At 41.8% G+C, this 25639-nt stretch overlaps 5 protein-coding genes across 5 annotated transcripts; 3 read left to right on the top strand and 2 right to left on the bottom strand.

Annotated features, from left to right (window-relative positions):
• Positions 1 to 9752: 9752 nt before the first annotated feature.
• DSM5745_03452 (guanine nucleotide-binding protein subunit alpha) lies at positions 9753 to 11058 on the top strand (the record flags this gene model as incomplete). Its single annotated transcript, XM_026745468.1, has 5 exons — positions 9753 to 9885; positions 9938 to 10122; positions 10187 to 10350; positions 10405 to 10663; positions 10717 to 11058. 5 exons carry the CDS (start codon positions 9753 to 9755, stop codon positions 11056 to 11058), a joined length of 1083 nt encoding a protein of 360 aa, XP_026606334.1.
• Positions 11059 to 11912: 854 nt separating this feature from the next.
• On the top strand, positions 11913 to 12999 carry DSM5745_03451 (mitochondrial 37S ribosomal protein mS38; the record flags this gene model as incomplete). Its single annotated transcript, XM_026745467.1, has 2 exons — positions 11913 to 12258; positions 12326 to 12999. The coding sequence occupies 2 exons, from the start codon at positions 11913 to 11915 to the stop codon at positions 12997 to 12999; spliced, it is 1020 nt and encodes a 339-aa protein (XP_026606333.1).
• A 1638-nt stretch (positions 13000 to 14637) lies between these two features.
• On the bottom strand, positions 14638 to 17327 carry DSM5745_03450 (V-type proton ATPase 16 kDa proteolipid subunit; the record flags this gene model as incomplete). The annotated part of the gene is made up of 7 exons (XM_026745466.1): positions 14638 to 14702; positions 14767 to 14870; positions 14923 to 15079; positions 15133 to 15262; positions 15377 to 15389; positions 15870 to 17244; positions 17300 to 17327. 7 exons carry the CDS (start codon positions 17325 to 17327, stop codon positions 14638 to 14640), a joined length of 1872 nt encoding a protein of 623 aa, XP_026606332.1.
• A 1470-nt stretch (positions 17328 to 18797) lies between these two features.
• On the bottom strand, positions 18798 to 19190 carry DSM5745_03449 (uncharacterized protein; the record flags this gene model as incomplete). The annotated part of the gene is made up of 2 exons (XM_026745465.1): positions 18798 to 19088; positions 19152 to 19190. The coding sequence occupies 2 exons, from the start codon at positions 19188 to 19190 to the stop codon at positions 18798 to 18800; spliced, it is 330 nt and encodes a 109-aa protein (XP_026606331.1).
• A 1390-nt stretch (positions 19191 to 20580) lies between these two features.
• On the top strand, positions 20581 to 22473 carry DSM5745_03448 (uncharacterized protein; the record flags this gene model as incomplete). The annotated part of the gene is made up of 1 exon (XM_026745464.1): positions 20581 to 22473. One exon carries the CDS (start codon positions 20581 to 20583, stop codon positions 22471 to 22473), a length of 1893 nt encoding a protein of 630 aa, XP_026606330.1.
• Between the last annotated feature and the right edge of the window lie 3166 nt (positions 22474 to 25639).

The raw sequence follows: 25639 nt of genomic DNA, 5'->3' as shown, positions 1-25639 counted from the left end.
AAAAAAAAAAAAGCCTAAAAAGGGTAAAAAAGCTAATAAAACCTACAGGGTTTTATTACGTGTGCCTGTTTATTTAATAGTATTATAGTGCCTAATATACTTTTAATCCATACTAAAAGCTAGTAATCTAAATAATAGTAACATGTTATTTTAGTTTAATTATAAATTTAATATTATTATATTAATTTTATATAAAACTTATTTTTACTATAATAAAACTTGCAAGCCGGTAAGTTTTTAATATTTTTTTTTTTATATTTTATGGCTAATTTATTATATTCCTTAGGTTAAAGTAATAATAACAAGAAATATTTATAATTTACAACTTTTTATTAAATACTATTATTCTTTTTACCCGCGGACTAACAACAAAGGGGTAAAGCTTTTTTTAAAAAATAAAAAGTATTAATAGGGCCAGGAATTTATTTTCCAAGTTTACTTTATAATAATCTAATTACTAAAAGCCTTTAAAAATATAAAAAAAGCTTATTAAAAAAAATTCTCCCTTTTAAGCAAGGTAAAAAAGAACTAGTAAAAGTTAAACCTTTAATACTATATAAAAGTACTATTATATCACGCCCTACTTCCCACCATCCAGCTTATAAATTCCTTTATTACTAATATAAAAAATAATACTAAAGTTTTATAATTATACCTTTATTTTTTTTTTGGTAATTTAGGCCACGTCTAGTAGTTTATTATTAAATTTTAATTTTAAAAAAAAGTTAAGCTTGCTTATTAGGCTTATTTTATTAATACTCTAAATTTTAACGCTAAACTTGCTTATATTAAAATAAAGTTTCCTATTATTATTAAGGGCATTTAGCCAGGTTTATTATATATTTAGTGTTAGTAACAGCGTTTTTTTATCTTCTTACTTTTTTAAAATTAGTATTTTATTTTATTTTTAGTGCCTTTTTAACGCCTTGGTTATTTATTTTTATTATTTTTTAGTTTAATTATGCCAGGCAATAGCTTGGTAATATTAGGGCCTTATTCCCTTAATAATACTTTATTTTTTTTTTTTGCTTTGGCGCTTACTACTTTTTAGGTTTATAGTTTTTTATAGTTGCTTGTAGTTTAAGGCTAAAATAATAATTTTTAGGTAGTATCTTATTAAGGTCTTTCTTATTTAAGTATATTAGGCATATTTTAACTTAAAATTAGGTCCTGTTTTTATTTTTAATTAAATAATAAATAACTATCTTGCTGCGCTTGCCTTTTTTTATATTTTTAAATAAGATTTAATACATTTATATTTTTAATAAAAACCTATTAATTATATTTTAAAGGCTATTCTTTTTATTTTACTAGGTATAAGTCTTTATTTTTAATAAAGTTATGGCTAATAATATTATTAATTTCTTATTTTTTATCTTCTTTTAAATTAGGCATAGCCTTTATATTAATTTTACCGTGCCAAGGCTCAAGCAATAAAATATAAAAAATATTATATATTTAATAATACTTCTTAGAAAGTAGGAGTTAATATACTGTAAAACTAATTTTATTTAGCACTTAAAAGGGACTAATAAACTTAGGCTTAAGTTTTATTAGCACTTTTAAATTTAAATTTTTAGTGCTAAGTTTAACAGGTTATTTTAGCTTAAACTTTATATTTTTCCGGCCTTTATTATAATAGGTTTAATAGTATTCCATGTTTTTTTTTTAATCTTTTTTATATTTAGCTTAAATTTTTTTAAGTTTTTTAATCCTGGCTAATGTAGCTAGTACCTTTATTTATTTAGGGTTAACCTTAAACCATGCTATAATTTCCAGGTTTTAGCTATATATAGCTTAAAAAAGTAATATCCTAATAATGGCATTTCTAGTATTATTATAGGTAAATTATGCTATTTTAAGTAATATAGGCCAGGCATAGTAATTTTCCATGGTAAAATAATATAGGTACTATTTTAAAACTTGGTTAATCCGCTTGGTTTGTCCATTAGTTTAGGGGTGAAAAGTAGTTAATAAATATAATTTAGTTTTATAATAAAACTATAGCTTTTTCTAATATTTACTTATAAAAAGGGAATCTTAGTTAAATATAATACCTCTAGGCTAGCCATAATTTAAAGTCTAATTTTAATAAAAAACTTTAGCTAGTTCATGGGCTTGGATTAATGTTAAAACAGGGATAAATTAATACTATTTTATATAATAGTTTACTATTATAAAAATAGCATTAACATGTTATTTTTAATATATAGTAGGTGGTAGGCCAATAATAAAATCCATGCTAATTTTAAAAAAAGGGTAATTTAATTTTAGTAGGGTGGATAGTTTTTTATAAGGTTAATATTAAGGCGCCATGGTATATTAGCATGTAGGGCATAAATAAGTAAAAGTTTTTATTATAGCTTTTATTTTTAGCTAAAAAAACTTTTATTTTACCAAAGATTTAGTTTTTTATAAACCAAAATATCCTGCTAAAAAATTATTATAATATACTTAAATAATTATAGTTTTAAGCCTTTAATTTAGTAAAACATAAATTTAATCTTAAAAAGCTAGTAAATTACTTTTTATAATTAACTAGTTTTTAAAACTTAATTTTTTAGCTTTTTTAGCCTAATCTTTTACCTTTAAGGCTTTAATTTACTTTTAAGTTTAATTATCCATAAATTATAACACTAAGAGTAACTTTATTAAATAATTTAATATATAATTAAAGTAAATATTTTTAATTAATATAATATTTTAGACTTAACACTAGGCTAGAACCTAATTTTTCTTAAAATTAAATTATATATTTATAGTACCACGGTTTTTAAAATTAAGATTTAACTTTATTTTATCTTAAAAATAAAAAAATTCCTTAAAAATATTAAAGCACTTATTACACCTAATATTTTAAACTTAAATATCTTATTTTTTATTTAAATTAAGCTTTTTTTTATAAAAACTTTATATTAAGTTTAGGTAAGTAATTATTTACACTTTAATACCTTATACCATTTTTTTTTTAATAGGTGCTAAAAAATCTTTTTTTAAAACTATTTTAGTCTTGCTTCCATACCTTTTAAATAGGGTATTTATAAGGTTATACTTGCCTAAATAATATAAAATCTTAAAGTTATATACTACTAAATTTATACACTATTTTACTTGCTTTTTACTATACTTTTACTACTATATAAAAAAATAAAAATTTATATAATCTAACCATACCATTATTTTATAAGGGGAACCTTTAAAATATTACCTTTAATAATAAAATAACCAAACAATAGCAAATAATTCCTTATTTAGGATTAACTAATTAATTTTTACTTTAATAAATTTATAAGACCAAAACGCAACTAAATAATATTTTCCTATATTATTTAATTAAGAATAAATTCCAGCCATCCCTGTATTACTAATATTTACTTTTAACTATCCTTTCCGCATAGGATTAAAATAATGTAATAAAGGGGCTTTTATAAAGGCATTAAAAAAAAATTAAAACGCTAGCTTTTTACACTTTTAAAATTACAGGGGCCTAATTTTCTTTTTATATTATATTCCCTTTATTAAACTAGTTAATAGCAAGATAATTCGTGCAAAATTATAAATAAAATAATAATAAAAATTAACAAAACCTAAAAAGGATTACAAGGCTTTATAAGAACAAGGTTCTTCTTATAAGATTATGATAGTTACTTGTTCCAGGTCTATTTTAATACTGTTTTAATTAATTATAAAACCTAAAAATTTTACCTTTTTTTTAAAAAAGGTATATTTTTTTAAATTAGCAAATAATTTAGCCTTGCGTAACTATTTAAGAACTTGTTTAACATGCTTAATATATTACTTAGGGTTAATAAAAAAAATTAAAATATTATTAAGGTAAATAACACAAATTTAATTTAAAATATTATAAACTATAAAATAAATATAACTTTAAAAAGTAGCAGGAGCATTAGTTAAATTAAAAGGCATAATAATATATTTATAGTAACTATATTAATATTAAAAAGCTATTTTTTATTAATCTTCTTTACAAACCTAAATATAATAATAAGCATTTTTTAAATTAACTTTGGTGTAGCGGGTTGCTCCTAAGATTTAGTTAAAAATTTTTAAAATAAAAAATAAAGGGTATTAATTTTTAATTATTATTTTATTTAATCCTTAATAATTAACATATAATTATAAGCCTTTATTTTTTTTAGGCACAAAAAAAATAGGTGCTCTAGTAAGACTTTTAAAAGGTTTAATATAATTATATTAAATATTTTTATTAATATACTAGCGTAACGTGGCTAATTTAGCAAGTAAAAAAGGGTAGATTAGCCTATAGGGAGGTAACTAGCTATTTATTATTATAATACCATGCGTAGGTACTAACTTTAAAAATATTATTTTTATACCATGTAAGGAAAATACGTCTTGGAATATATTAAGTTTAGGTAGTAAATTATTTATTTAATTTAACTTACTGCTGTTATAAACTTTTTTAGGTAAAAAAATAATAATAAATATATAAGCTTAATTCTTACAAGCCTTTATAAACTTATATTATCCAAGAATTTAATATTTTACTGCTTTGTTACTAAACCACTATTAATTTATTATTATATAAATATACATGGCTTGGATAGTTATAATAAAAAGAATAATTAGGTATTTAACTTTAGTTTACTTAATTTTTATATAAGGCTATTTAAATATTTTTGTGGTGCCCCTAGAATTAGTAACTTTAATAAGTACTTTTTATACTCCCTTTAAATTATCTTGCTAACCGCTATATCCCTTTAAAATAAGATAAGAAAGTTTTACCTAATTTAAATAAGCATACTTAATAAATTCTATACTTATTATATTTACCTTTACTTTAATATTTAAGTTTACCCTGGTTTTAATCTTGTCCCGCGGAGCTTTTACCATTATTTTTATTTAAAAATACTTACTTATTTTTATTTTTAAATATTAAGCTAGGGTATAAGACTTTACTTTAGCTTTTTTTTATTTTTTTTTTTATATATCTTATTTTTATTTTAATTTATATACTTACCTTCTTGCTAATTATCTTGCTTTTTCTTATAATATTTTTTATTTTAAGGGTTTTTAACTATTATTTTATAAACTTTGGCAGTTTAATTAGGATTTACCGGTTAAAAGTTAGGGTTTTATAATAATTTTATATAATTAAGTATAATATAACTAGGTTTTCCACACTTAAAATATATTATAGGAGTTAATTTTAACTAATCCTAATTTAGTACTATTCTAGTGCGACTTTAAGGGGGTTTTATTATATTAAAAGTTTATCCCGCAGGTATTTTATTATAACTTTTTTTAAAAGTTTGTCCTATAAAATAATTTCTTTTTTAGGTTTTTTTACCACGGGTAAATCCATGTTAATTTTCTCTTAAATTAATAGTGTTTTCTTTTTATTTAGCGGGTTTTAATTATTTATTATAATATAAGGTAATGCAAGGTTGCAAATATAATATACAAGACTAATATTATAAGGCAAGTTAAACTAGGTATTTTTTAATATTAAGGAGTTTTATATTATTAAGATTATAGATTTTATTTTAAAGTAAAGGTAAAAGTTTACTAAAATAGTGTTAAATCTATATTTTTTTATTATTTCTTAAAAAATACTATTTTAACATGGCTAAATAATTAGCAAAATCCCTAGGATTTTGGTCTTTTTTTTAACAAGCTAACTTTAGTTTAATTATAGTATCTAGTAAACTAGTTATTAAACTCCTTAAAATTATAGCTATTTATTTTTTAAAGTATTCCTAAGAAAATCCTTAATATTCCTTATTTATACCCTTTAATTTATTAGCATGTTAAATCTAGTTACTTTTATATACTAATTTTATTATAGTTAAAGCTCCTAGGATTTGCTGTTAATCTAATTTATATTTTCTAGGTACTTTTTTAAAATTTAATTTTAAAGTACTAAGCTAGTTAAGATATTACTATAAGCTAAAATTAAAATTATACTTAGGTATATTTTTATTTTTAATTTTACTATAATTTTTTGGTAAATTATCCCAATATTAACATTATTTTAAAGATGTGTTATATTTAGCTAATTAATTTTTTAAATACTTAATATATCTTTTTATATCTTATAATTATTAGGTTACTGGCGTTTTACAAGTATTTTAATAATTTTTTATAGTAGTATTTTTAATAATCTTAATAATAAAAAATTATTAAGTATTAAAGGGTTTTTTTCCAGGACTATTAAAATAGTCCTATTTAAAAATAAGGCGTGAGTATACTAGCGGCATAGTATACATTTTATAGGTGGTTAATAGGTAAAAAAGTTAAAACTATAAAAACCTTAAGTAGGCTAACCAGGTACAAAACAAAGTACTAAAAGGCTATTTAATAAGGGATTAATATTAAATCTTAAGGCCTAGAATATATAAAAACTAATTTTTAGCTAATTATTCTTTACTAGGGCATTGGCCTTAAATATACTGTTAAAATGGTGGTGATATTATTACTGCGTGTTGGGTTGACGTCACCGTGACTCTTATCTTATTAGTTCCCTTATCTTATTGGGGCTTGGCACCCATGGGTGTGACACCACGTGGTGTTTAACTAGGAATAAAGTTATTAATATATTAATAAGATTATTAGCATGTTAGTAAGATTATTAGTATATTAATAAGGCTATTAATATGCTAGTACTTAATTTTTTATAAAAAATTATATATAATTTAAAGTACTTATATTTATAAAATTATTTAGTATATCCGCGCGGTATTTAGCTAAAAATAAAATTATTAATATATTAATAAGGCTATTAATATACTAGTACTTGGTTTTTTATAAAAAATTATATATAATTTAAAGTACTTATATTTATAAAGCTATTTAAAGGTTTATTAGCATAAAATTTAGCTTAATAATAGCAAAGGGCTTACCTAGTAGGAATATATAAAAAAATATATACCTAATTTTATTATAGCTTTTGTTTATATAAGGGTTTTTATATAAAGTATAGCTTTATTTAAGCAAAGCACGTGTATAATTATACTTATATATTAAAAAATTAATATTTTTATAAAACTATTATACTTTTAAATTTTAATTAAATATATTAAAAAAGCGCCCTTAAAAATATATATAAGCTTAATATAAAGCTCTAAATATTTATTATTATAAAAATATTATAGTATAATTTAAAAGTAATAATTATACTAATATATATTTATACTAATTTTATGGTATTTAGTGGTAGTTTTTTTTTAAGTTTAAATTTTACTAAATTAGCGTGAATACTACTTTTTAATTAGCTAAAACTAGTTTAACCGCCCCTGTAATTATTTATTTTTAACTTTTTTTTTTTAAAAACCTTAAGAGTTTTACAGGTATATTAATTTTTATATAATTTTTTATATAATATAATATACCAGCATAACTTAGCAAGTTTACTATAAGTTTTAATATTAAATTAGGTATAAAAAAGGCTAATATAGCAAGGCTAGTGTATAGTTTTAAATTATATAATTACTATTATACAAACTGGAACATATTAAATACTAACTAATGGGTGGGGCCCCCCTTGGTGGACCGTCGGTAGAATAAGAGCTTCCCTTTTGGCTGGGCAGCACTTTGACTCTGACACATCAGAGCGGGTTCAGAGCTGGTAACCGTTGATTAGGGAGGATGGAAGAGAGGATTCGCCCCACTCTGAACACTGTCGGCAACCGGAGAGCGAGCCTCGATATTTTCGTGTCTTAAAGTTTGCTCGATCTTAATGAGACATTCATGTCTAGGCAAGTAGATAGAGCGTAGAAGTTAGACCCTGAAGGGGCAACGCCGGTTTTGCTTTCGGAGTTCAGATCTTGGAGATCTACTGTAGAGGGAGCCACTTTGATGAGGTCTCCGATTGATATATCCAACAAAACACTTTGGAACGGTAGACTCTATCCTGAGTCGGACCTGACTCGGTGTAGGCAAAGTAACTGCCGATCTGCGTATGCGAGATGCGCCAACGTCAAACTCGTGGCTTTGAGTTCCTTGGCAAAACAGGCAGTGTCCGTGAGCTCGAGCTAGGCACCATTCGGCATCTGGCACTATCGCACTTACCCTCAATACAAGAGAAGCGTGGATGTCCTCGAATCTTCAAGGACAACAACTGAGGAGTGCAACAGTAGTAGGGTAGTGTTGGACCGGTGGTCACTGGTAACTTGTAAGGGCTGAGATTATATTTCAAGTGGATATGCCTAGGAGAGCCAAACATTAGCAGTTAGATTATGGCCCTATGGGGAATTGGGGATCCATACTTACCGTTCGTCCCGCGACGCATGTTCGAGAAGGCGATGCTTGGGTTTCGCGCCCCAGTCACGGATTGTGTATTATTTTCTCCTCTGGCCGATGTTTAGACTTAGAGCTGGATCATGTAAAGAACTGTTTCTGCTTTGTACTCTGTATATGATGTTACCCGCGGGTTATCCACGACTTCAGATGATGAACGTCAACCAAAAGATGGAATTCGTCAAGGACCCAGAGTGGGTAGGATCAGGATTCAGGAGCCGAACCATTCATGAGAGCAGTTCTAGTACCAAATTGGCAGGCAAGCTGCTGGTTGGTTTGTTTACCTGTCAGGGACTCAGGCTAGCTGAGTAGCACGCACGGACTAAGGGAGAGCTAGCAGGCTATGTCCCAAAAGCTCTTAGTGCTGTGTTGGCTTACAGGCTTACAATGATTCGATGAATCCCCTCCTCCGATCGGATGCATCACTATAACTAACAAATTGCGCGACACTCTCACAAAACCCCATCCTTCTTCAGCTTCCTGCAGCGAATCTTCCACAATTCATTCTAGAACCTCTCCCCCATTCCGCTCTTTCCCTTCCTAAGTTCCTCACTTATCCGTTGACGCCTGGTACCTACAGAGCTACTTCTCTCCACTATACTCAGCTCCAATTTCCCCTTTCTTCCCCTCGGTGCTCGCCTTGCCGCCAGGCCAGCGCCCAGCAACTCATCGCCTGAAGAAGTTCGAAATACGGCGCCGGATTCGGTCATTGCCAACAACCCCCTTGGATTACGCCCCTAGAATTGCCGCGTTTATTTCCCTGAAGATCTGCGAACACTCCTCCTAGTCTCCCAACCTCGAACGTGGGCGATCACTCTCGACGACTGACTCGCAACCTGCTACTACCGCCCGTCGATTTTAATACCGCCGACATTTGTCCCCCTAGCAATCGCGGCTGCTATAAGACTGTGTCCATATTCCATAACGAACTGAAAACCGCAGCGCCGCACTTCGAGTCCCGCCGGATTATATTTTGCGCCTCAACTACAAAGCTATAACCAGACGTCAGAGGTCATTGATCTTTGCGCGTGGGCAGACAAAGCGCTTGCTCAAATCACCGATCCCCAGAGCTTCACCTGAATTGGGGGACGTTTACTCGCAAGCCTTCTGGTTAGCGCTGGAGTCGGACCGGATCGATTCCTATTGGTTTCTATCACCTTGTGAACTAGTTGGTAGGTGTCTTTGCTTTTTTCTTTAACGGCTTCCGCCTTCCTCAACTTGACAAAAGTGTAAGAAGAAGGAAAAGCCGAACACTGAAGCTTGGATCTCGGATAAAGTTATGGTACATGAATCTTCTTTGTTTGGCTGTTTCGCGGCACGAGGAGCCACTGATTCACCTCGGCAATTGTCAGCATTGCTGCTCAAGTCCTAAATTTCGCACAAACTCAGGGAGATCATCAACTAACGGTGTTACCATTCTTGAACAGTAGATAATACTGCAATTTGCGACTCTCTTCGCGCGCTTGTCCAACATGGGTTGTATGAGTTCAAAGCAGGCTGAGGCGGGGGAGGACAAAGAGGCCGTCCAGCGCAATGCGAGGATAGAAAAAGGGCTAAAAAATGATAAGAAAGTGATGGACAGGACGATCAAGATCCTGCTTCTCGGTGCGTATCAAGCTCAGTAATCGCTACAAGCATGCTTACCGAAATATTCCAGGTGCTGGTGAATCAGGAAAATCAACCATCATCAAGCAGATGCGCATTATCCACTCCGGAGGATTTCCCGAAGATGAACGCCGCCAGACACGGGCAGTGATCTACTCGAACATCGTGGTCGCTTACAAAGTGCTTCTGGAAATCATGCGGACCGAGAATATTGATTTCGAACATGAAGATACCAAAGTTAGTCCCGTTCATTTTGCCTGGTGTAATCACACGAGCCTGCTAACATGTCTTGCGCAACCAGCCTTTAGCTGATTTCGTAGACAATCTGGAGCCCGATGTGGGTGTTGAGGAGGCATTCTCCGATCTCAAAGTTCGTGATGCTATGAATGAGATGTGGAATGATGGCGGTGTTCAAAAGGCTGTCGCAAAGGGACACGAATTTGCTCTCCATGATAATCTGAACTAGTGAGATCTTTGACAAACCACTGCTTCATGCGACTTTCGCTGACGACTGTGCAGTTTCTTCCATTCACTTGACCGAATATTCGAGTCGGGGTGGCTTCCCGACAATCAGGACATGCTACAGGCACGTTTGCGAACAACCGGCATTACAGAAACATTATTTGAGCTGGGCCAGATGAACTTCCGGATGATGGACGTCGGTGGGCAGCGGTCGGAACGCAAGAAGTGGATTCATTGCTTCGAGGGCGTTCAGTGTCTGCTCTTCATGGTTGCATTGTCTGGGTACGATCAGTGTCTTGTCGAAGACCAGAATGCCGTAAGTGGCCCCATTATTTGATTTTGTGGACCAGCTATCTAATATTTTGCCAGAACCAAATGCATGAAGCTATGATGCTTTTTGAGTCGTTGGTGAATGGTGAATGGTTCAAACGAAAGCCCATTATCCTGTTCCTCAACAAGATCGATCTCTTCAAAGACAAGCTTGCGATTTCGCCGATATCGAAGCACTTTCCCGACTATAGCGACTCAAATACCGACTTCGACGCCGCCGCAAAATACTTCGCTGATCGATTCCGAGGCATCAATCGGATTCCTGATCGAGAAATCTATATCCATTACACCAATGCCACTGATACAACATTACTTAAGGCTACCATGGACTCAGTACAGGATATGATTATCCAGAAAAATCTCCACACCCTCATACTCTGATCTACCTTCAATCGAACGACTGTATTTGAACTTGACGAGGTTTTCGGCGGCCACGAGATTCCCCTTGCATTGATATACGATTACGCGTTGCATTCTCTGAGAGTTTGACCTCTGACTTGCATTCTCGTCCCTTTATGCCTACTTATATATGCCTTTCCTGCCTTTCCTGCCTTTCCACTTCCGGTGGGGGCCTCGCCCAGCCTTTGCTATACTTGAATCTTGTTCATTCGGCGGTAAAAAATACCCTGCTTGAGGACTTCGACTCTTCGGTTCAAAGACGAACCTTCTTACTATATAATGCTGATTGATACCACTCTTTTGCTCGCTGTTAGGACTTCTGGTGTTTTCACGAATGTCCTTGGCCGTTGAACCTCGTTCTCCCTACTTAAAAGATCTCACCCCCTTGCTCTCTACTTACTCTACGTCTTCATTTCTCTCTGAATCCTCGAAAGTCAAACAATCATGGCTTGACCTTTTTCATTTGCTCTACAGGATTTTCATCACTTTTGTCATACTCGGGGTGAACGTGATGTGTGTTGAAGGCAATGATTGTGAAGTTTTTTTTTACGACCCACGAACTGTTCTTGGGCTCAAACTGATGCGTTGAGATACCACATGGGCGCTTTTTATTTCCAGTCTGTAATTTAGCTACAATTAATTGGACTAGCAGTGGACATATTTCTTCCGTACTCCATTTTTATAGACCGGATGTGCTGATAGGCGCCTGAGGCAGCGAGGCCGGGACTTACCTAATCCGTTCCGTGTGCCGCATGATCGGCTCAACCTGGATTTCGCCTCATGAGCACCGTCTTTGTCCCGAAGCAATCTCCTCTGCGCCCGCTCAATTTATAAACATGCTGTCGTCCTCATTACGTCGGGCGGCATGGGCGCCAGTCGCGCCGGTCTCTGGCATCTGCCGCTCATCTACCCAAGGCCTCGCTACCGCGTCTACAGGCATCGTACGTCAACGCCGTTACTCGTCGTCATCCTCTAAGCCGAGCGACGGTTCCAGGAGGGTCGACGCCTCGTCTCAGGCTCCCGCGAAGCAGGTCAGCTCTGCCGGAGAAAAGCAGGGCAAGTCCTCTAGACGTCGGGGAAAGGATGGCAGCGGCAGCGGCCGCAACGGCTCCAGGTCCAGCCAACCCAACGCTTTTTCAAACCTTCCCAGCGTTCCCTCGACGCAACACCTGCAGCCTCACGGTAAGCGGAGCACTCATTATTGCTAGCTTGCGTTCTATAAATCACTGACGGTCATTTCCCCACTCAGATGTTCAGCTCGCATCGTTCTTCTCCATCCACCGACCTATCTCCGTCTCTACAACCGTCCCTCCGCCCTCAAGCGCCGAGGCGTTCGACTCGATATTCACCAAACAAGCTTCGAAGAATGCATCTGAAGACGTGATCCTCACCCTTTCCTCCGCCGTGAATTCCATGGAGAACGCTGCGCACCATCTAGCGGAGAACGATGGAATCATGAACGCTTTTGAGATGGAGGGCAACCAGCTTAATGGACTGGATATGACCGAGCTGAAGGTGTCCGTGGAGGAAATGACAAAGCGCCTCCGTCCCTTCAATCCTCCCCCACCACCAACTCCCTACGTTGCATCGGCCGAAGCGGAACAGACACAAGAGACCTCAAGCTACTCCGCCGTTTTGACAATTCAGGAGTCAACTCTATCTGATGGAAGCAAGACCTACGAGGCCCACACTACGCCGTTCGTTCAGGCCAGGACCATGGAAGCCCCCGGCGCCGAAGGAACGGACGCCGTCATTGACGTTCCGCAGAACTCGCAGACCACCTACATTGAGCGCCTGCGCAACCCCGGAACCATGCAAGCACTCAGCACAAAGCGACGACGTGTACGAAAGATGAAGAACCACAAGTTCAAGAAGCTGCTCCGCAGGACGAGGACACTGAGACGAAAGCTCGACAAGGCGTAATTGGGTCCCTTGCATTCGCTACTCCAGCTTATTCCTTGCCTTGCACGCTAGCTCTAATTCGTCCTTCCTCTGTTCATCCCTCTTCCTATATCTAACCTCTCCAATCGTGTTCGCTTCGACTTCACCTACTTTGCTACCTATCAATAGAACGTTTATCTTGAGTGCCTCCACTGCTCACTTTGGTTATACTCGTTCCGTTCCGTTCCGTTCCTCTCGTCTCTGTACCTATTGCATATTCTCCAGCATCAGGCGCCATAGACAATGTTATCTTACTTGCTGTAATGCGCATCGATTAACGTAATACTCATTGTTCTTCTGTTGTTTCCGATGTTCACGCATTGGCGTTCTAGCACCGGAAGTTTCTAGCGATATGAGACAGTGACGTTGTTAGAAACACTTATTGACTCGCTCAACAATCAGTGGCTATTTGTTCATGATGCGTTTGACTTGGCAGAATAAGAAACAGCAGTAGCCGGACAATCTTAATAGACCGTGGTGCGCTGCGTACGCGAGGACGGTATCCCATTTCCTAACCTCGATATGTAAATCGGCACCTGTGGCAGTGTTCCCAGGACTTGCACATGGCCGTCTCCAATTACCACCGTGACAGGGAGCTCCTTGGGAAGGCGTCGAGCATTGACGTCGGCTCCTGCATCGAGAAGTCTGACGACACTGTCATGGCAACTACTTGCTGCACGCAGCAGGAGCTAAAACAAGCTGCATCGGTGTATCACAGCGAACTGTTGTCATCCCCCATCATCCAGTCATATGTTTCAGTGTTATGTTCCTCATTCTTTTGAACATTGGATGATCCACTGAGCACCAGGTCTTCACCGAGGTCTAACAGTCATCGGATGCAGGTCTCCCGGTCAGTTGTTGCGGCCTAGAGAATTACTTTCCCTGCATAGTCTCTTGGCCCAATTAGATAACCATACAAGCGTTATCAAGAGTGTTATGGAAATGACGACATGTTTGGCCGAGTGCGTCTTTGGCCCTAAATGACTCTAGGCCATTCCAGACAGCGCAGGACAGTTCAACTGGTAGACTTGTAGCATGCTCTGAGATGGAAGAAGTTAGATGCAATACGGCTCACGTCGGAGCCCGGAATGACTTTGTTGAGTGAACGAATGGAGGAGGCCGGAGTTTCATTGAATATGCAGAGGGATGGAGGGGGGCAGGGTCAGTGAAGTGGATAGTGAATAACCTAGAAATTGATGGCATGAACCGAGTACTATAGCTAGAAAGGACAAAACACTAAAAGCAATGCGAGTAAGACCAGGTCTTCTAGAATCGTAGCAAGCAACTCCCATAAAATACAGTTTCCGCACATCATGCAATGTATCTACGATAAACTCCCCACCTTGATCTAGCCTAAGGTACGCGGGCTAGGTGTGGTCATATAATTGTCAGGTGTAGAAATCCAACAGTGTCCCAACCCCTCCATTCAAAATGTTGCAAGCCTTAACCACGGAAGTTCACCTCCAGGTTAAGCGCAAACCGACATGTCATATAAGGTATGTTCACGAGTTTGAGTCCTGAGTCCAGGTGCCGAGACTCTCCGTATACGAATCCCACCAACCGATGGTTCCATTGCCGTGCGTGAGCAGCGTCAATAGTCCCGGGTCGTGCTTTAGAAGCTTAGCAGTTGGCCTCGAGGGTGGCGCGGGAGTTCATGAGAAGGGCAACAATGAGACCGTAGAGACCTGCAAAATGATATTAAAGATTAGAGAGTTCGTGGAACATCAATCCCATGGCCAGTCCACTCACCCAGAACTTCAGCAAAAATGAGAATCAGAATCATTCCGACGTAAAGCCTTGGCTGTTGGGCTGTTCCGCGGACACCAGCGTCTCCGACAATACCGATGGCGAACCTTGATTTGACCATTAGTTTCATTTTGCAACTTTAGCAGCAATTGAGCATACCCAGCTGCCAAACCGGCAAGACCGACCGCAAGACCAGCTCCCAGCTGGACAAGCGCTGTGTAGAGAGGAACCTTTTGACCAAGGTTGTTCGCGATAAGGACGGACACGACCAATCCGTAGATACCAATGATACCAGCCATGACGACGGGGACGATGTCTATGAGGTTTGTTTAGCGCTATGATCCGTCGGAGGGCCGAAGAGCAACGTACTCTTAACGATCAGGTCGGGGCGGAGGACACCCATGGAGCAGACACCGACACCTGCCTTGGCGGTTCCATAGGCAGCTCCGAAGCAGGTAAAAACGATGGCGGAAGTGCAGCCAAGGGAGCCGAAGAACGGCTAAGGAGCAATATCAGCTATCAGGCCCATTTCTCAAACGTAGCTGTTTCGACTTTGCGGACAGGAACCAAGTTGCTGGGGAGTCGGTGTCCGACATGGGAACGGAATACTCACCGCGTAGACGGGGCTATAATAGTGAACAGTTAGCGAATATCATAGAAAATTGACTGAGATGCCAATTTATCGTCAAAGAGGAGGGATAGCTGCTAGAACACGCCGGAAAGGAGGAGCTGTGTGATGATTACGTACCAGAGCTCAGAGGCCATTTCAGCGGTGGAACAAAGCCGGAGGGGAAGGGAATAAGCTAAAAGAGATAAGAGCAATTGAGAGGGGTAGATACAAGGCAGATGATAGTCGCAGCGATGCGTTGCGATGATACTATGAAGCTTGACGATGGAGGTCGGATATGGAGGTTGGAGGCGAACACGCTGGTTGCTTCGGAGAGGCTGAAGCACCTCCAGTGCATTTCACGTGACATCATTTCTTGGCAGTGGCTTGAAAAAGAACTACAGTCTATAGTAATTGAGCATCCAAAAATGCTGTTTATAGTATTGCGTAGAGTTGGCTTATGCAAAACATTATTTTATATCGCACGAAGACACCTTACTCAAGGATCAGGACCACTCGTGATCCGGGAACGTCGACCTTGGTACGAGTTTCAGACACATCTGACTGGGATGCAGCCAAAGGCTGCAGGTACGTAATGGCTTTTTCGGACAACGCACCAAAGTAGTTGGGCACAACGGTCAGGTTCTTCCTGTTCGAGGATTGGCCCGAAAACGCATCAGCGTCCGACATCACGCCGAAGAAGCACGAAATGCTATCTTCTGCGGATGAGCTGCTGCTACTGTTGCTGCTGCGCAGCTCGTGCTCCCCGACGGAGGCAAAGAACTGAACATAGTCGCCTGGCTCTGCAGTCTGCGACAGGGTTGACAGATCCTGCATGAACATCGGCAGTTCCGGGACAGGGGAACTGTATGTGGAGTCTTGCTCGTTATCTGAGAAGACTTGATGGAGAGGTTTTATACTCTCCTTGCCCGACTTTCCAAAGCTCGTTTCCGGATCCAGTGACAAAAGACCTTGTTTCTTGCCCCAACCGCCTCCGCCACTCATGACATGGTGAAGTTTAGCGCCCTTTCGTATAGCTTCTGCAATGCTATTCTGCGAATGGCTTGATTTTGTGTATGAGCTGCTCTCCGTGGATTCGATCAAGGCCCAAACGGACACTCTTCTGTCGGCGATGTCATTCTCCGCAATGTACCGTGGTAGTTCCTTTTCTAATTCAGAAGAAGCAGGCATCGGTTCGTCGGATCTAACGTCGGCATGTTTTGCCACTTGACTGAGGATGTTTCCCATGCTAGATATGACCTTGCGGCGCTCGCCAACAGGGTACAGCGGGAGTTGGAGCGTACTGCGAATATTGTTCTGCGCGACTGTTACCGAGCATGCAGAAAGGTCAGTAGATTTCTCCAGTTTGAGTTTCCTTGAAGAAGAATCGTAAGCCCAACGACCCCCAAAGAGTGTGTTCTCCCTGCCGTTGACGAAGATAGTGTTTGCGAGTCGAAGTCCGATGTCGTGAGTGTGCTGGCGTATGGCGTGGCCATTGACGTTCTCCCGGAACGAGAAAAGCAACGTGGATTCCTCAGTTTCCGCCGAGCGGATTTGACGAGCTGTAGCAGCTTTTGCCTGGATACTATCTCCTCTGGCGAGTAGGATGGACACTCCCTCAAATTCCGTTGTATCGCCAGCTGTATTACCCTCTCGTGTATGGTGCGGCAGGCGATCGATTATGGCGCCGATGGCATGGATGGGATCCTGCGAGGAATGGTCTAAGGTCTTCTGGTATAGCCGATTCAGACATTGCTCAAGGAATGTGCCTTGCGTATCAGCCCAATGGGCGAAAGCGGGAGTAAAAAGGAAAACTGGAGTATAGTCCGGTGTCGATTGGAATGACTCGGATGAAAAGCTGGAAAGAATGTCGTCTGGAGACTTCAGATGTTTAGTGTAATATCAGGGCGGGACAATGATAGCCATTACCAGCTGTTCCGGTGTCGTAGTCAGCCATGTGCAGGCTATTTGCTGATCAATGGCTTCATTTGTTCTTGTTCCAGCCCATCTGCGCGTAGGATGACGCGCTTGCCAGGGGACTGTGCCTTGCTCCCATCCCAGCACCCGTCGACGAAGGTCTGGCCCGATAGCCAGCCGCGCTGGCATAGAGCGCGGGGCGAACCCTAGTGCTACCGACATGAAAGCATTGGTTCCAGGGATGTAGAATGGCAATGTTGGGGAACGCGAGGGAACTGCCTGTGTGTTGCCTTAAGTGGTTGAAATGCTGCGGAGACGGAGGAGGGACTGCCGGGGAATTTTCTTGGTCAGCCTTCGGCCGCCGGGCCGCCAAGCCAGGAACTCCCTCACTGAGCTTCATCATTTTGACACAGCCAGGAATTCAAGAGTTTCCCGGAGAAGGATAATAATGATGCCTAGGACATTATCTGCCTTTCATGCCATCGAGAGCAATACCCGTGCGGACATCAATTGACCGAGACTTTGCTGCGGATTTGAGTGATTACATCATCTTCCAAAGCTGTACAGTTCTCTTTGCCCAGGAACCATCTCATTATTGTATCATTCGAATAAAGCCAGGACGAATGTTGCCGCTGCCCTGGAACCTGACTTAGGCAGCTCCTTTATGTTTGAGTCTACTGGTGGTCTGGAGTGCGATATCCATATCGTATGCGCAAGCTTCTAAATATGGGCCACGCGCGATGATATCATTCGTCTTTCAAAGCGTTCGAGAATCCAGAAGGTGGCTGAGATGGACAGATATGGGGCGTAGGGCTGGCTGTGCTCCATATCAGCCTCGAGGAGACTTGCCCTACCCGAAAGAATCAAGCTCAGTCCACCAGGGACGTTATAGTAAACCCGGTGATGCAGTGAGGCGGTTACTAGTGCACCCGCATCTAGGCAGCAAAATTAGCCCTGCAAAAACGAGATCTACAGTCCCGAATTTATTCTTTTCCTGGATAGAGGATGAACCATAGGGACGGTCGGGCAATTTCAAGTTACAGCAGTCCAGTCCCTGGCCGGGGTACGTACTCTGGAGGAGAACTGGCAGCAGCTTGGAATGACATCGACAACCACGTCTTGTAGTAACAAATTAGAAAGGGGCCAATCAGGAGAAAAGCACATAGTCATGAGCCACAGCGGCGCCAGTATGACGTAGCAAACTCTGCCGAGATCAGGCATGCTTTTTCCAGTTCAACGCTGATGCTCTGGATTATTCGTTTGAAAGGACTGGTTGCTGCAAATGATAATCGCTCAAGCCACTATTCCAACTAGCTGACTTCGCCCCCGCTTCGAGGACTCATTTAAGGACCGCTCGTCGCTCCCGCCCTGTCCCTTCTTTCCGTCATTATTCTTCTCCTCAACACCAACAATCGTTGATCACCAAATCTTCCAACGCTTCAAAACAGCTCTACCAACCTATCCCATTACCTCACCCAAAATGCCTTTCACTGCCTCGTAAGTCGCCAAATCAGTCCTGGTCTCCCTTGTATCCGACCGCAGCCGGTTTCCTCGGCTCCTTGGGTCCGGCCAAGTCGAGTCCCGACCAGCTTTGCTGACGGATGCCGCTTTTAGTGACATTTGCAAGCTCATCTTTGCCTTCATCCTGCCTCCTCTTGGAGTCTTTCTTGAGCGCGGATGCGGTGCTGACTTCCTCATCAACATCTGTTTGACGATCCTGGGTTGGATCCCTGGTATCATCCACGCCATGTACGTTGCCCAAAAGACGTTCGTCAAAACCGCTAACTAACCGCTTCTGCAGCTACATTATATTCAAGCACTAGGCCGCCTAGTATCGATTTCCGGACCTGCGATGCCATCCCACCGTTATATGATACTGTTCTCCAAAGGCGAGGCTTGACATGCGATGCCCGTTTCGTCAGCTAGCTTCCGTGGAGCTCCGGGCGGAGGGCCGAGCTACCTATTATCCCTTTGTCTCCTTCTTGGCGTCCCACCATTTCACGTTCTTCGATCTACTTGACCGTTAAATGATAGTCGCATGCTGACTATTGGATGCGATTGATGGATCGCTGGGTTATAATCACTGTTGTCATGTCAGTTATGTCGGTTTCGCGTCTCTATTTTTATGATACCAGCTCATGGTGCTTCTGGGCTCTGTTTTGTTCTACGGTGAATGAATAACTCATTAATTGATACCTATTCGTTTACAACTTTCCCTTTCGACTTGAGGTCGGTTGTTGACCGTGGTTCCTCCTACTGTTCCCTGCGCGGCATTAAAATACGTCGCACTCCAGTACTTGCTAGATGTTGTGTAGATTTCTCGCCGCATTCTTCAGGAACAGCCCACGGATCTATCCCTGTTTTAACAAAGATATCATGGACAGGGATATTCCAGGAACTGAACTCAAGGTAGCCAGTTATTCTCGAACTGCATCGAAGCGCCGGACTCGATCAGCTGACAGCGGGGGCTGATTGCTTCATCGTGCAGGGTCGGCGCCGACCCCGGCGCCTATTTCAGAAATCTTCAAGGCAGCGGGCGACCATTCCTCTCCAAACAAAGCGCTTACACAAACCCTGCTTTGCAACTACGTATGCCCCAGCCTTGTGTTTCATCACGGCGCGTACAGGAACCCATAACGCCCCGTCTCAGACTTGCACGGATCTATAGGCCAGTCAGTCGCCAGCTATTCTGAGGACTAGACCTCCATTTATGCTCCAATGACAGCAAGATGGCTGTAGCCGCCGTGAATCTTCACGATGATGTCTTCCTCCCACCATGTTGCCAGAGGACTATTCTCGCGGGGCATTCTGGATTTTCTCTACCTGTCTCATCCTTTACTCTACCTCAGCATCCTAGATGACATACGATAGTACTAATGACTCGATGGAACGAGCTCATCTGTAGCTCAAGGATCAGGGTACGTACAATATTTGATTGTGCCGCTCTTATGCTCCAACTCTGCAGGGCCTAGGAACGTTGAAAAGCTAACTGGCCGCCGTTGGCAGGCTACCACACCATGTTACCATATCCTCTTCGATGGGTATCTACAGCAGCCCTTGTCCTGGTATATCTCACGCAAATCACGAACGCGACTACCGTGTCCTTGCTTGACTTGCTACCCAAATGCGCTTCGCAGTGCCTCGAGAGTTTCATAAGCACCGAATATCCGAGGAATGCTTGCTCCGAGGGATGTGACTTGAATTATTTGTGCACGACGAATACTACTAGCGGCTATACTTTGGGAGAGGCGGGACTGCGATGTAGCCTTTCGAAATGCTCTATGGAGGTGGCAATGAGTTTCGATACCTACAGTATATGCGAGGACGTGCCTGGAGCATTGCCGCGAACGCATCCCACAATTGTTGCGACAATCACGTCGCCGGCCAGCCCTACCTCTACGATAAGGCCAACCACAGTTGTCGCAACAGAGCCAGAGACCACGGCAACTAGTCCGACTACACACCTAACTTCAACAAAATCAGTCCACACCTCCACGACACTAACGACATTTCAGAGCCCCACACCAACCACGCAGAGTACACAAGATCCTAGTACAGAGACCGACAAACCCACATCGACGGAGAGTGACTCCTCACCTAGCGCAACATCCAGCGAAGATCCAGCCGAGCCGGGACAAGGCAGCAAACTCAACTCTGGCGCGGTTATCGGCGTCTCCGTTGCTTCTGGTATCGCGGGCTTTTTCATTCTCGGTGTCATAATCTTCTTTTGTTGCAGAAAAGCCAGGCGCAAGGCACAAGATCGAGAGTTCTTTGAGATTGGAGGGCACATGACAGAGCCTCCGGATTTCAGCTTTCCTCCGAAACGACCCCCAATGGGGCCTCGACCCTCGCCTGCAAAGGTTTTCGGTCCTGACTCCGAGAGCATCAGGCTTGTATCGCCGGAAGAGGCAGAATATCAACACCCGTCTCAATATCCAGCAGTCGTCATCACCCGACCAGATGAGGACTATAACTACGGCCGTATGTCTGAGAACAACACAGGCCGGGTGGGCTTTCAATCTTCTTCCAACCTCGATTTCGATGCAGAGTCTACGGCCTCGTCGAGGACGGTTTCTGATTTGCTTCCGGACAAGCCAACATACGAGCTCTACCCGCGACCCTTAAGGTGGAGTCAACACAAGAAGTTCAGATCATCCAGCGGCGCAACACTATTCGAAGAGCACTCGAGGGGGCCAAGGCCCCTCCCTCACCCCCCAGTCCAGCAATCTAGCTTCACACCCACGAATACGCGGGGGCAGAATAGTCATCCGTTGGCAGGTCTACCTGCGAACCCACGTGCAATGATGTATGGGTTTGCAGGCCCAGGTCAAACCCCTCCGATGAGGGGATTGAAGCATGAAAAGAGACCTATTGGCTCAAATTCCAAAGAGAAAGCCCTGCCCGCTGTCAAAGGGGCCTCCCCATACCCGTCCGGTCATAGTCCGATAGATTATGACGACGACCTTGACAATTACTGGAAAAACTCCGACGCTGGTTTCGTCGGAGCGAAAGTTATCCAACCGCAACCCCAGCCTCATTCCTACAGTATACCTCGCGGCACCGGGACGAATCGGAACTCAGTCGGTGATTATCTCGGGTATGAGTTCGAGTTCGGGTTTGGCGAAAGCAGCTCCAGCTCAGGGTCCCGTCGAGCATCACGGTACTCTGGGGGTTTTCGTCCACTTACACCTGTCACGGAAATAAGAACACCGATGGGTGAATTGCAGAACCCCATGGGCGAGAGCTCAAATCACCAGCGTGGGACCTCGAAAACCCCATCTGTTACCTCAAAGACGGCAAGAAATTTACCAACTTCAGGGACATCAGGCACAGGCCCAGGAGGCCCACCTCATCCACCGCAGCCCCCACAAGAGATCGTGTCTCGCCCCCGGATCGTCCGACAAGATGACATCAAGCGCGTGCAAATACATCGCGGCAAACCGTTGCCACCACCGAAGGACAGCGAGGTGACTGTTCCCTATGGTCCCGACGACTTTTGGTATGAACCGGGAGCCGAGCCCTCCTCTTCCTCTGCATACCGTCTACCCGTGCCTAAAAATGCCGTCGAGTACAGGCATCTCTCAAAAGGGATGTTAGGAGGAATGCCGAAGAAGAAGCCGTCACCTCTCGAGCGGAATCTGACGCCATCGCGGAGAGGCGCAGACTTGATCCTTCAGGTGGAGTGACAGCCGAATCGCGGGGCACCCTACAATAATTGAACTATCTTTCATAATATTCATGTATTATCTATTTTGACTATCAGATCTGCTAATTAGCGTTGTTTATATCCTCCTTCCTCCACTTTCTCTTATATATGGAGCGTCCTTGATGGACGACATGGACTGGCGTTCTTTAAATGCATTAGAATATTATTCAAAAGTAATGCTTTTACTACTTTGCCTTGTGCAAGCCATACACAACCTATGTTCTTATCCCTGGCTAAACCCTACATTATGCACCAGCGTAGCCAGCACATTATAGTTAAACTCATTGTGGTTACTACAAAGTTAACCTCAATAATGACAGCATAGTATCTACATTCCACCTTTCTGAAACGTAGCCAGGTCCCCTCGAATACAGTAACAATCTGTATCAGCCAGTCAGAGGAACCAGAACCAGGGTAAGCTCCTCGGCCCCGGCCAACCTTCCTTACATTCCAGATCACCTCCTGTTCCTTGGATGCTTGAGGCGATCCCATACTCCGTATTTCCGGATCAACCCCAGTCATGTCCCCATGGGCCGACCCCGCTGGCTTGGAGTAGTAGTACTGTTACTCCGGGCATCTACTGTACCTTTTTCGAGGTCCACTCTTCACGCCACAGGCAACAGTCAGACAGAATCGACGAGTAAGTGGTGGCCACAATGGACTTCATATTCACATGCATGCTTACTATGTATTCGGCATTCTTACTCTGAGCAAAAGTCAAAAATAACCACTTACATATCTCACTTACCTTATCCAGACGACGTAGCATAGTGAGGTGGTCCGTAAGTGGTCTCGTTCGGCTGGCGAGTCGTGCTTTGGTGATACCAATATACCAAAGCACTAGCAGCCGGCAGGGCTCTTTGAGCATTGGAAGGACTTGCAACCAAATCCTAGGGCATGCATGGAGATCCATATGCGGTAGATGATAGGGAGTCGAGTTTCTTGGCTTGATCCAATCAACCCCGGGACAGTACGCCTTTGTTCCTAGTCTATTTCGTGTGGTGGCTTATTCTTATTTGACACTAGGTTCTCTCCCGGCCGGCTGAGACACAAAGTTAGTTCATAGGATCGGGATGCTATAGCCCGGCCTGCATGTGGTTGTGAGGTTGCATACTGGAGTTGTGTACAGCGCTGTAATTGTTATACATGCGGCTGGCTCCGGATTATCGCCTGCAAGTAAATCTGGACAGTCTCATTGGTTGACAGCACAGACTCTGAGCCCACTCCGGTGATGTCATGGCCGGGCCCGTGTCCGCGCAACTGTTCAGGATTGCAACAACAACCGCAAATCAGGCCCAGTCCTTGGGCACTCTGTCGGTCCAAGACTCCCGACTGCTTTGATTCGACTGCATCTATGCATGCCACTCCGAGGCCAGACAGTATGGTCTTAAGCGCCGCTGATGGCGGTTGCAGATGAGCCTGCGTTTTGAGAACGTTTCCTGACGGTGTGTAACCCCAGTGACGGTATTGATCTTATCTTCTCCGACTGATTGACCCTCCACTTTCTTTGCAAAGAGTCAGCTTCCGCTTTCAGTCCACTGATGATATCAACTCCATCCACCCCTTCTGCGCAGCCACGGCCAATTCAACACTAATACGCAGCCGAGGCATTTGACATCACACCCAGAATGAGTAATCGTGTCTTCTGCTCTCCGATTCACTCTCGGACAACAAGGCCCACTGCAGGACGTCATCCCCCATAGGCCAGATGTCCGCCTAGCCGTCTCACACAACCCCGGTCCGTGAACGCTCCATGGTTTACCGGCCATGACATACCCACCCCACGCCGTTTTTCTATGGACACGACGAGGAACTAAACTTTCGGTTGGGTGGAGCAGGAACAAAGGCCACTGAGATTGAGTAGAGTTGATCCCAGCTCATCAGGCTGCCTTGTTCCATACAATGTCTATGACGAGGCCGACAAGACCAGGGGCACTGCAAATCGGTGGGTTATGCTTTTTCCCTATGTCAGCTTTGCTATATAAACCCGTCGTTCAGCACCAGGTTACCCCGTCTTTCTCTCCATCATTCCTCCATCATTCTCTTCGATCTTTACCAGTTCGAATTCCGCCTTGCTTAGACCGAGCATCTCCCATACTTAGAGCTTGAGATAAAGCTATTTACCTTTGTACTCTTCATTAAACTTGCCCACCCTCTGGAGACGTGCTCCACCAGTCTACTTCCTTCACATCCCCACATACTCCATAATGTCTGTACAGAGTCAACAAAACTGTACGAATGCCATCTCCAATGGCAATCTCTATCGTCGCCTGTCCGCCGATGGCGCCGAGCGGGCGGACTTGTTCACTGGCCCCAGTGTACTTGTGCCACCTAAGCACTTGATGGCCTCGAGCCAGCCGACGGACTTGGCCGTTGAGATCGAAAAATCTCGCCAACGGATGGAGAGCGATACCTCTTCAGCCTCTTCGGCGGAGAGCATTATGGCTGCTTCCCCGGCCACCTCACCGTTGATCCCTGCGTCTACCACAACCACGGATGAGTTCGCTCTGGCATTCGACATCGACGGTGTCCTCATCCGAGGAGGAAAGCCCATCCCTGCTGCTATTGAGGCTATGAAGTACATTAACGGGGAGAATCCCTATGGTGTCAAAGTGTAAGTCTCTCACTCAGGTCATCGCCTCTATACTAATGTTGTTAGCCCGTACATTTTTGTTACAAACGGCGGTGGAAAGACCGAAGAGGAACGATGCCTGGATCTCAGCCGTCAACTCGAACTTGAGGTCGCTCCTGGGCAGTTCATCTGCGGCCATACCCCGATGAAGGAAATGGCGCAGAAATACGAAACTGTCCTCGTTGTCGGTGGTGAGGGTGAGAAGTGCCGAATTGTGGCTGAGGGCTACGGTTTCAAGAACGTCGTCACTCCTGGAGACTTCATCAAGACACGCCAAGACACCACCCCTTTCCGCAAGTTAACTGAAGAAGAGTACAAGAACTCCAAGGTCCTTGACCTCGAGGCGCTTCGGATTGACGCAATCTTTGTCTTTGCCGACAGCCGCGACTGGGYCGGTGATCAGCAGATCATCCTCGACTGCCTCATGACCAAGAACGGCAGTATGCTTGAACGCTCCCCGACCTTTAACGAGGGTCCGCCCGTCTTCTTCTCTCACAACGATGTTGTTTGGTCC

This window comes from Aspergillus mulundensis (assembly GCF_003369625.1).
Source record: "Aspergillus mulundensis strain DSM 5745 chromosome Unknown scaffold_2, whole genome shotgun sequence".
In the NCBI taxonomy this organism is placed as follows: Eukaryota; Fungi; Ascomycota; class Eurotiomycetes; order Eurotiales; family Aspergillaceae; genus Aspergillus; species Aspergillus mulundensis.
This window is presented reverse-complemented; position numbering and strand designations above follow the sequence as displayed.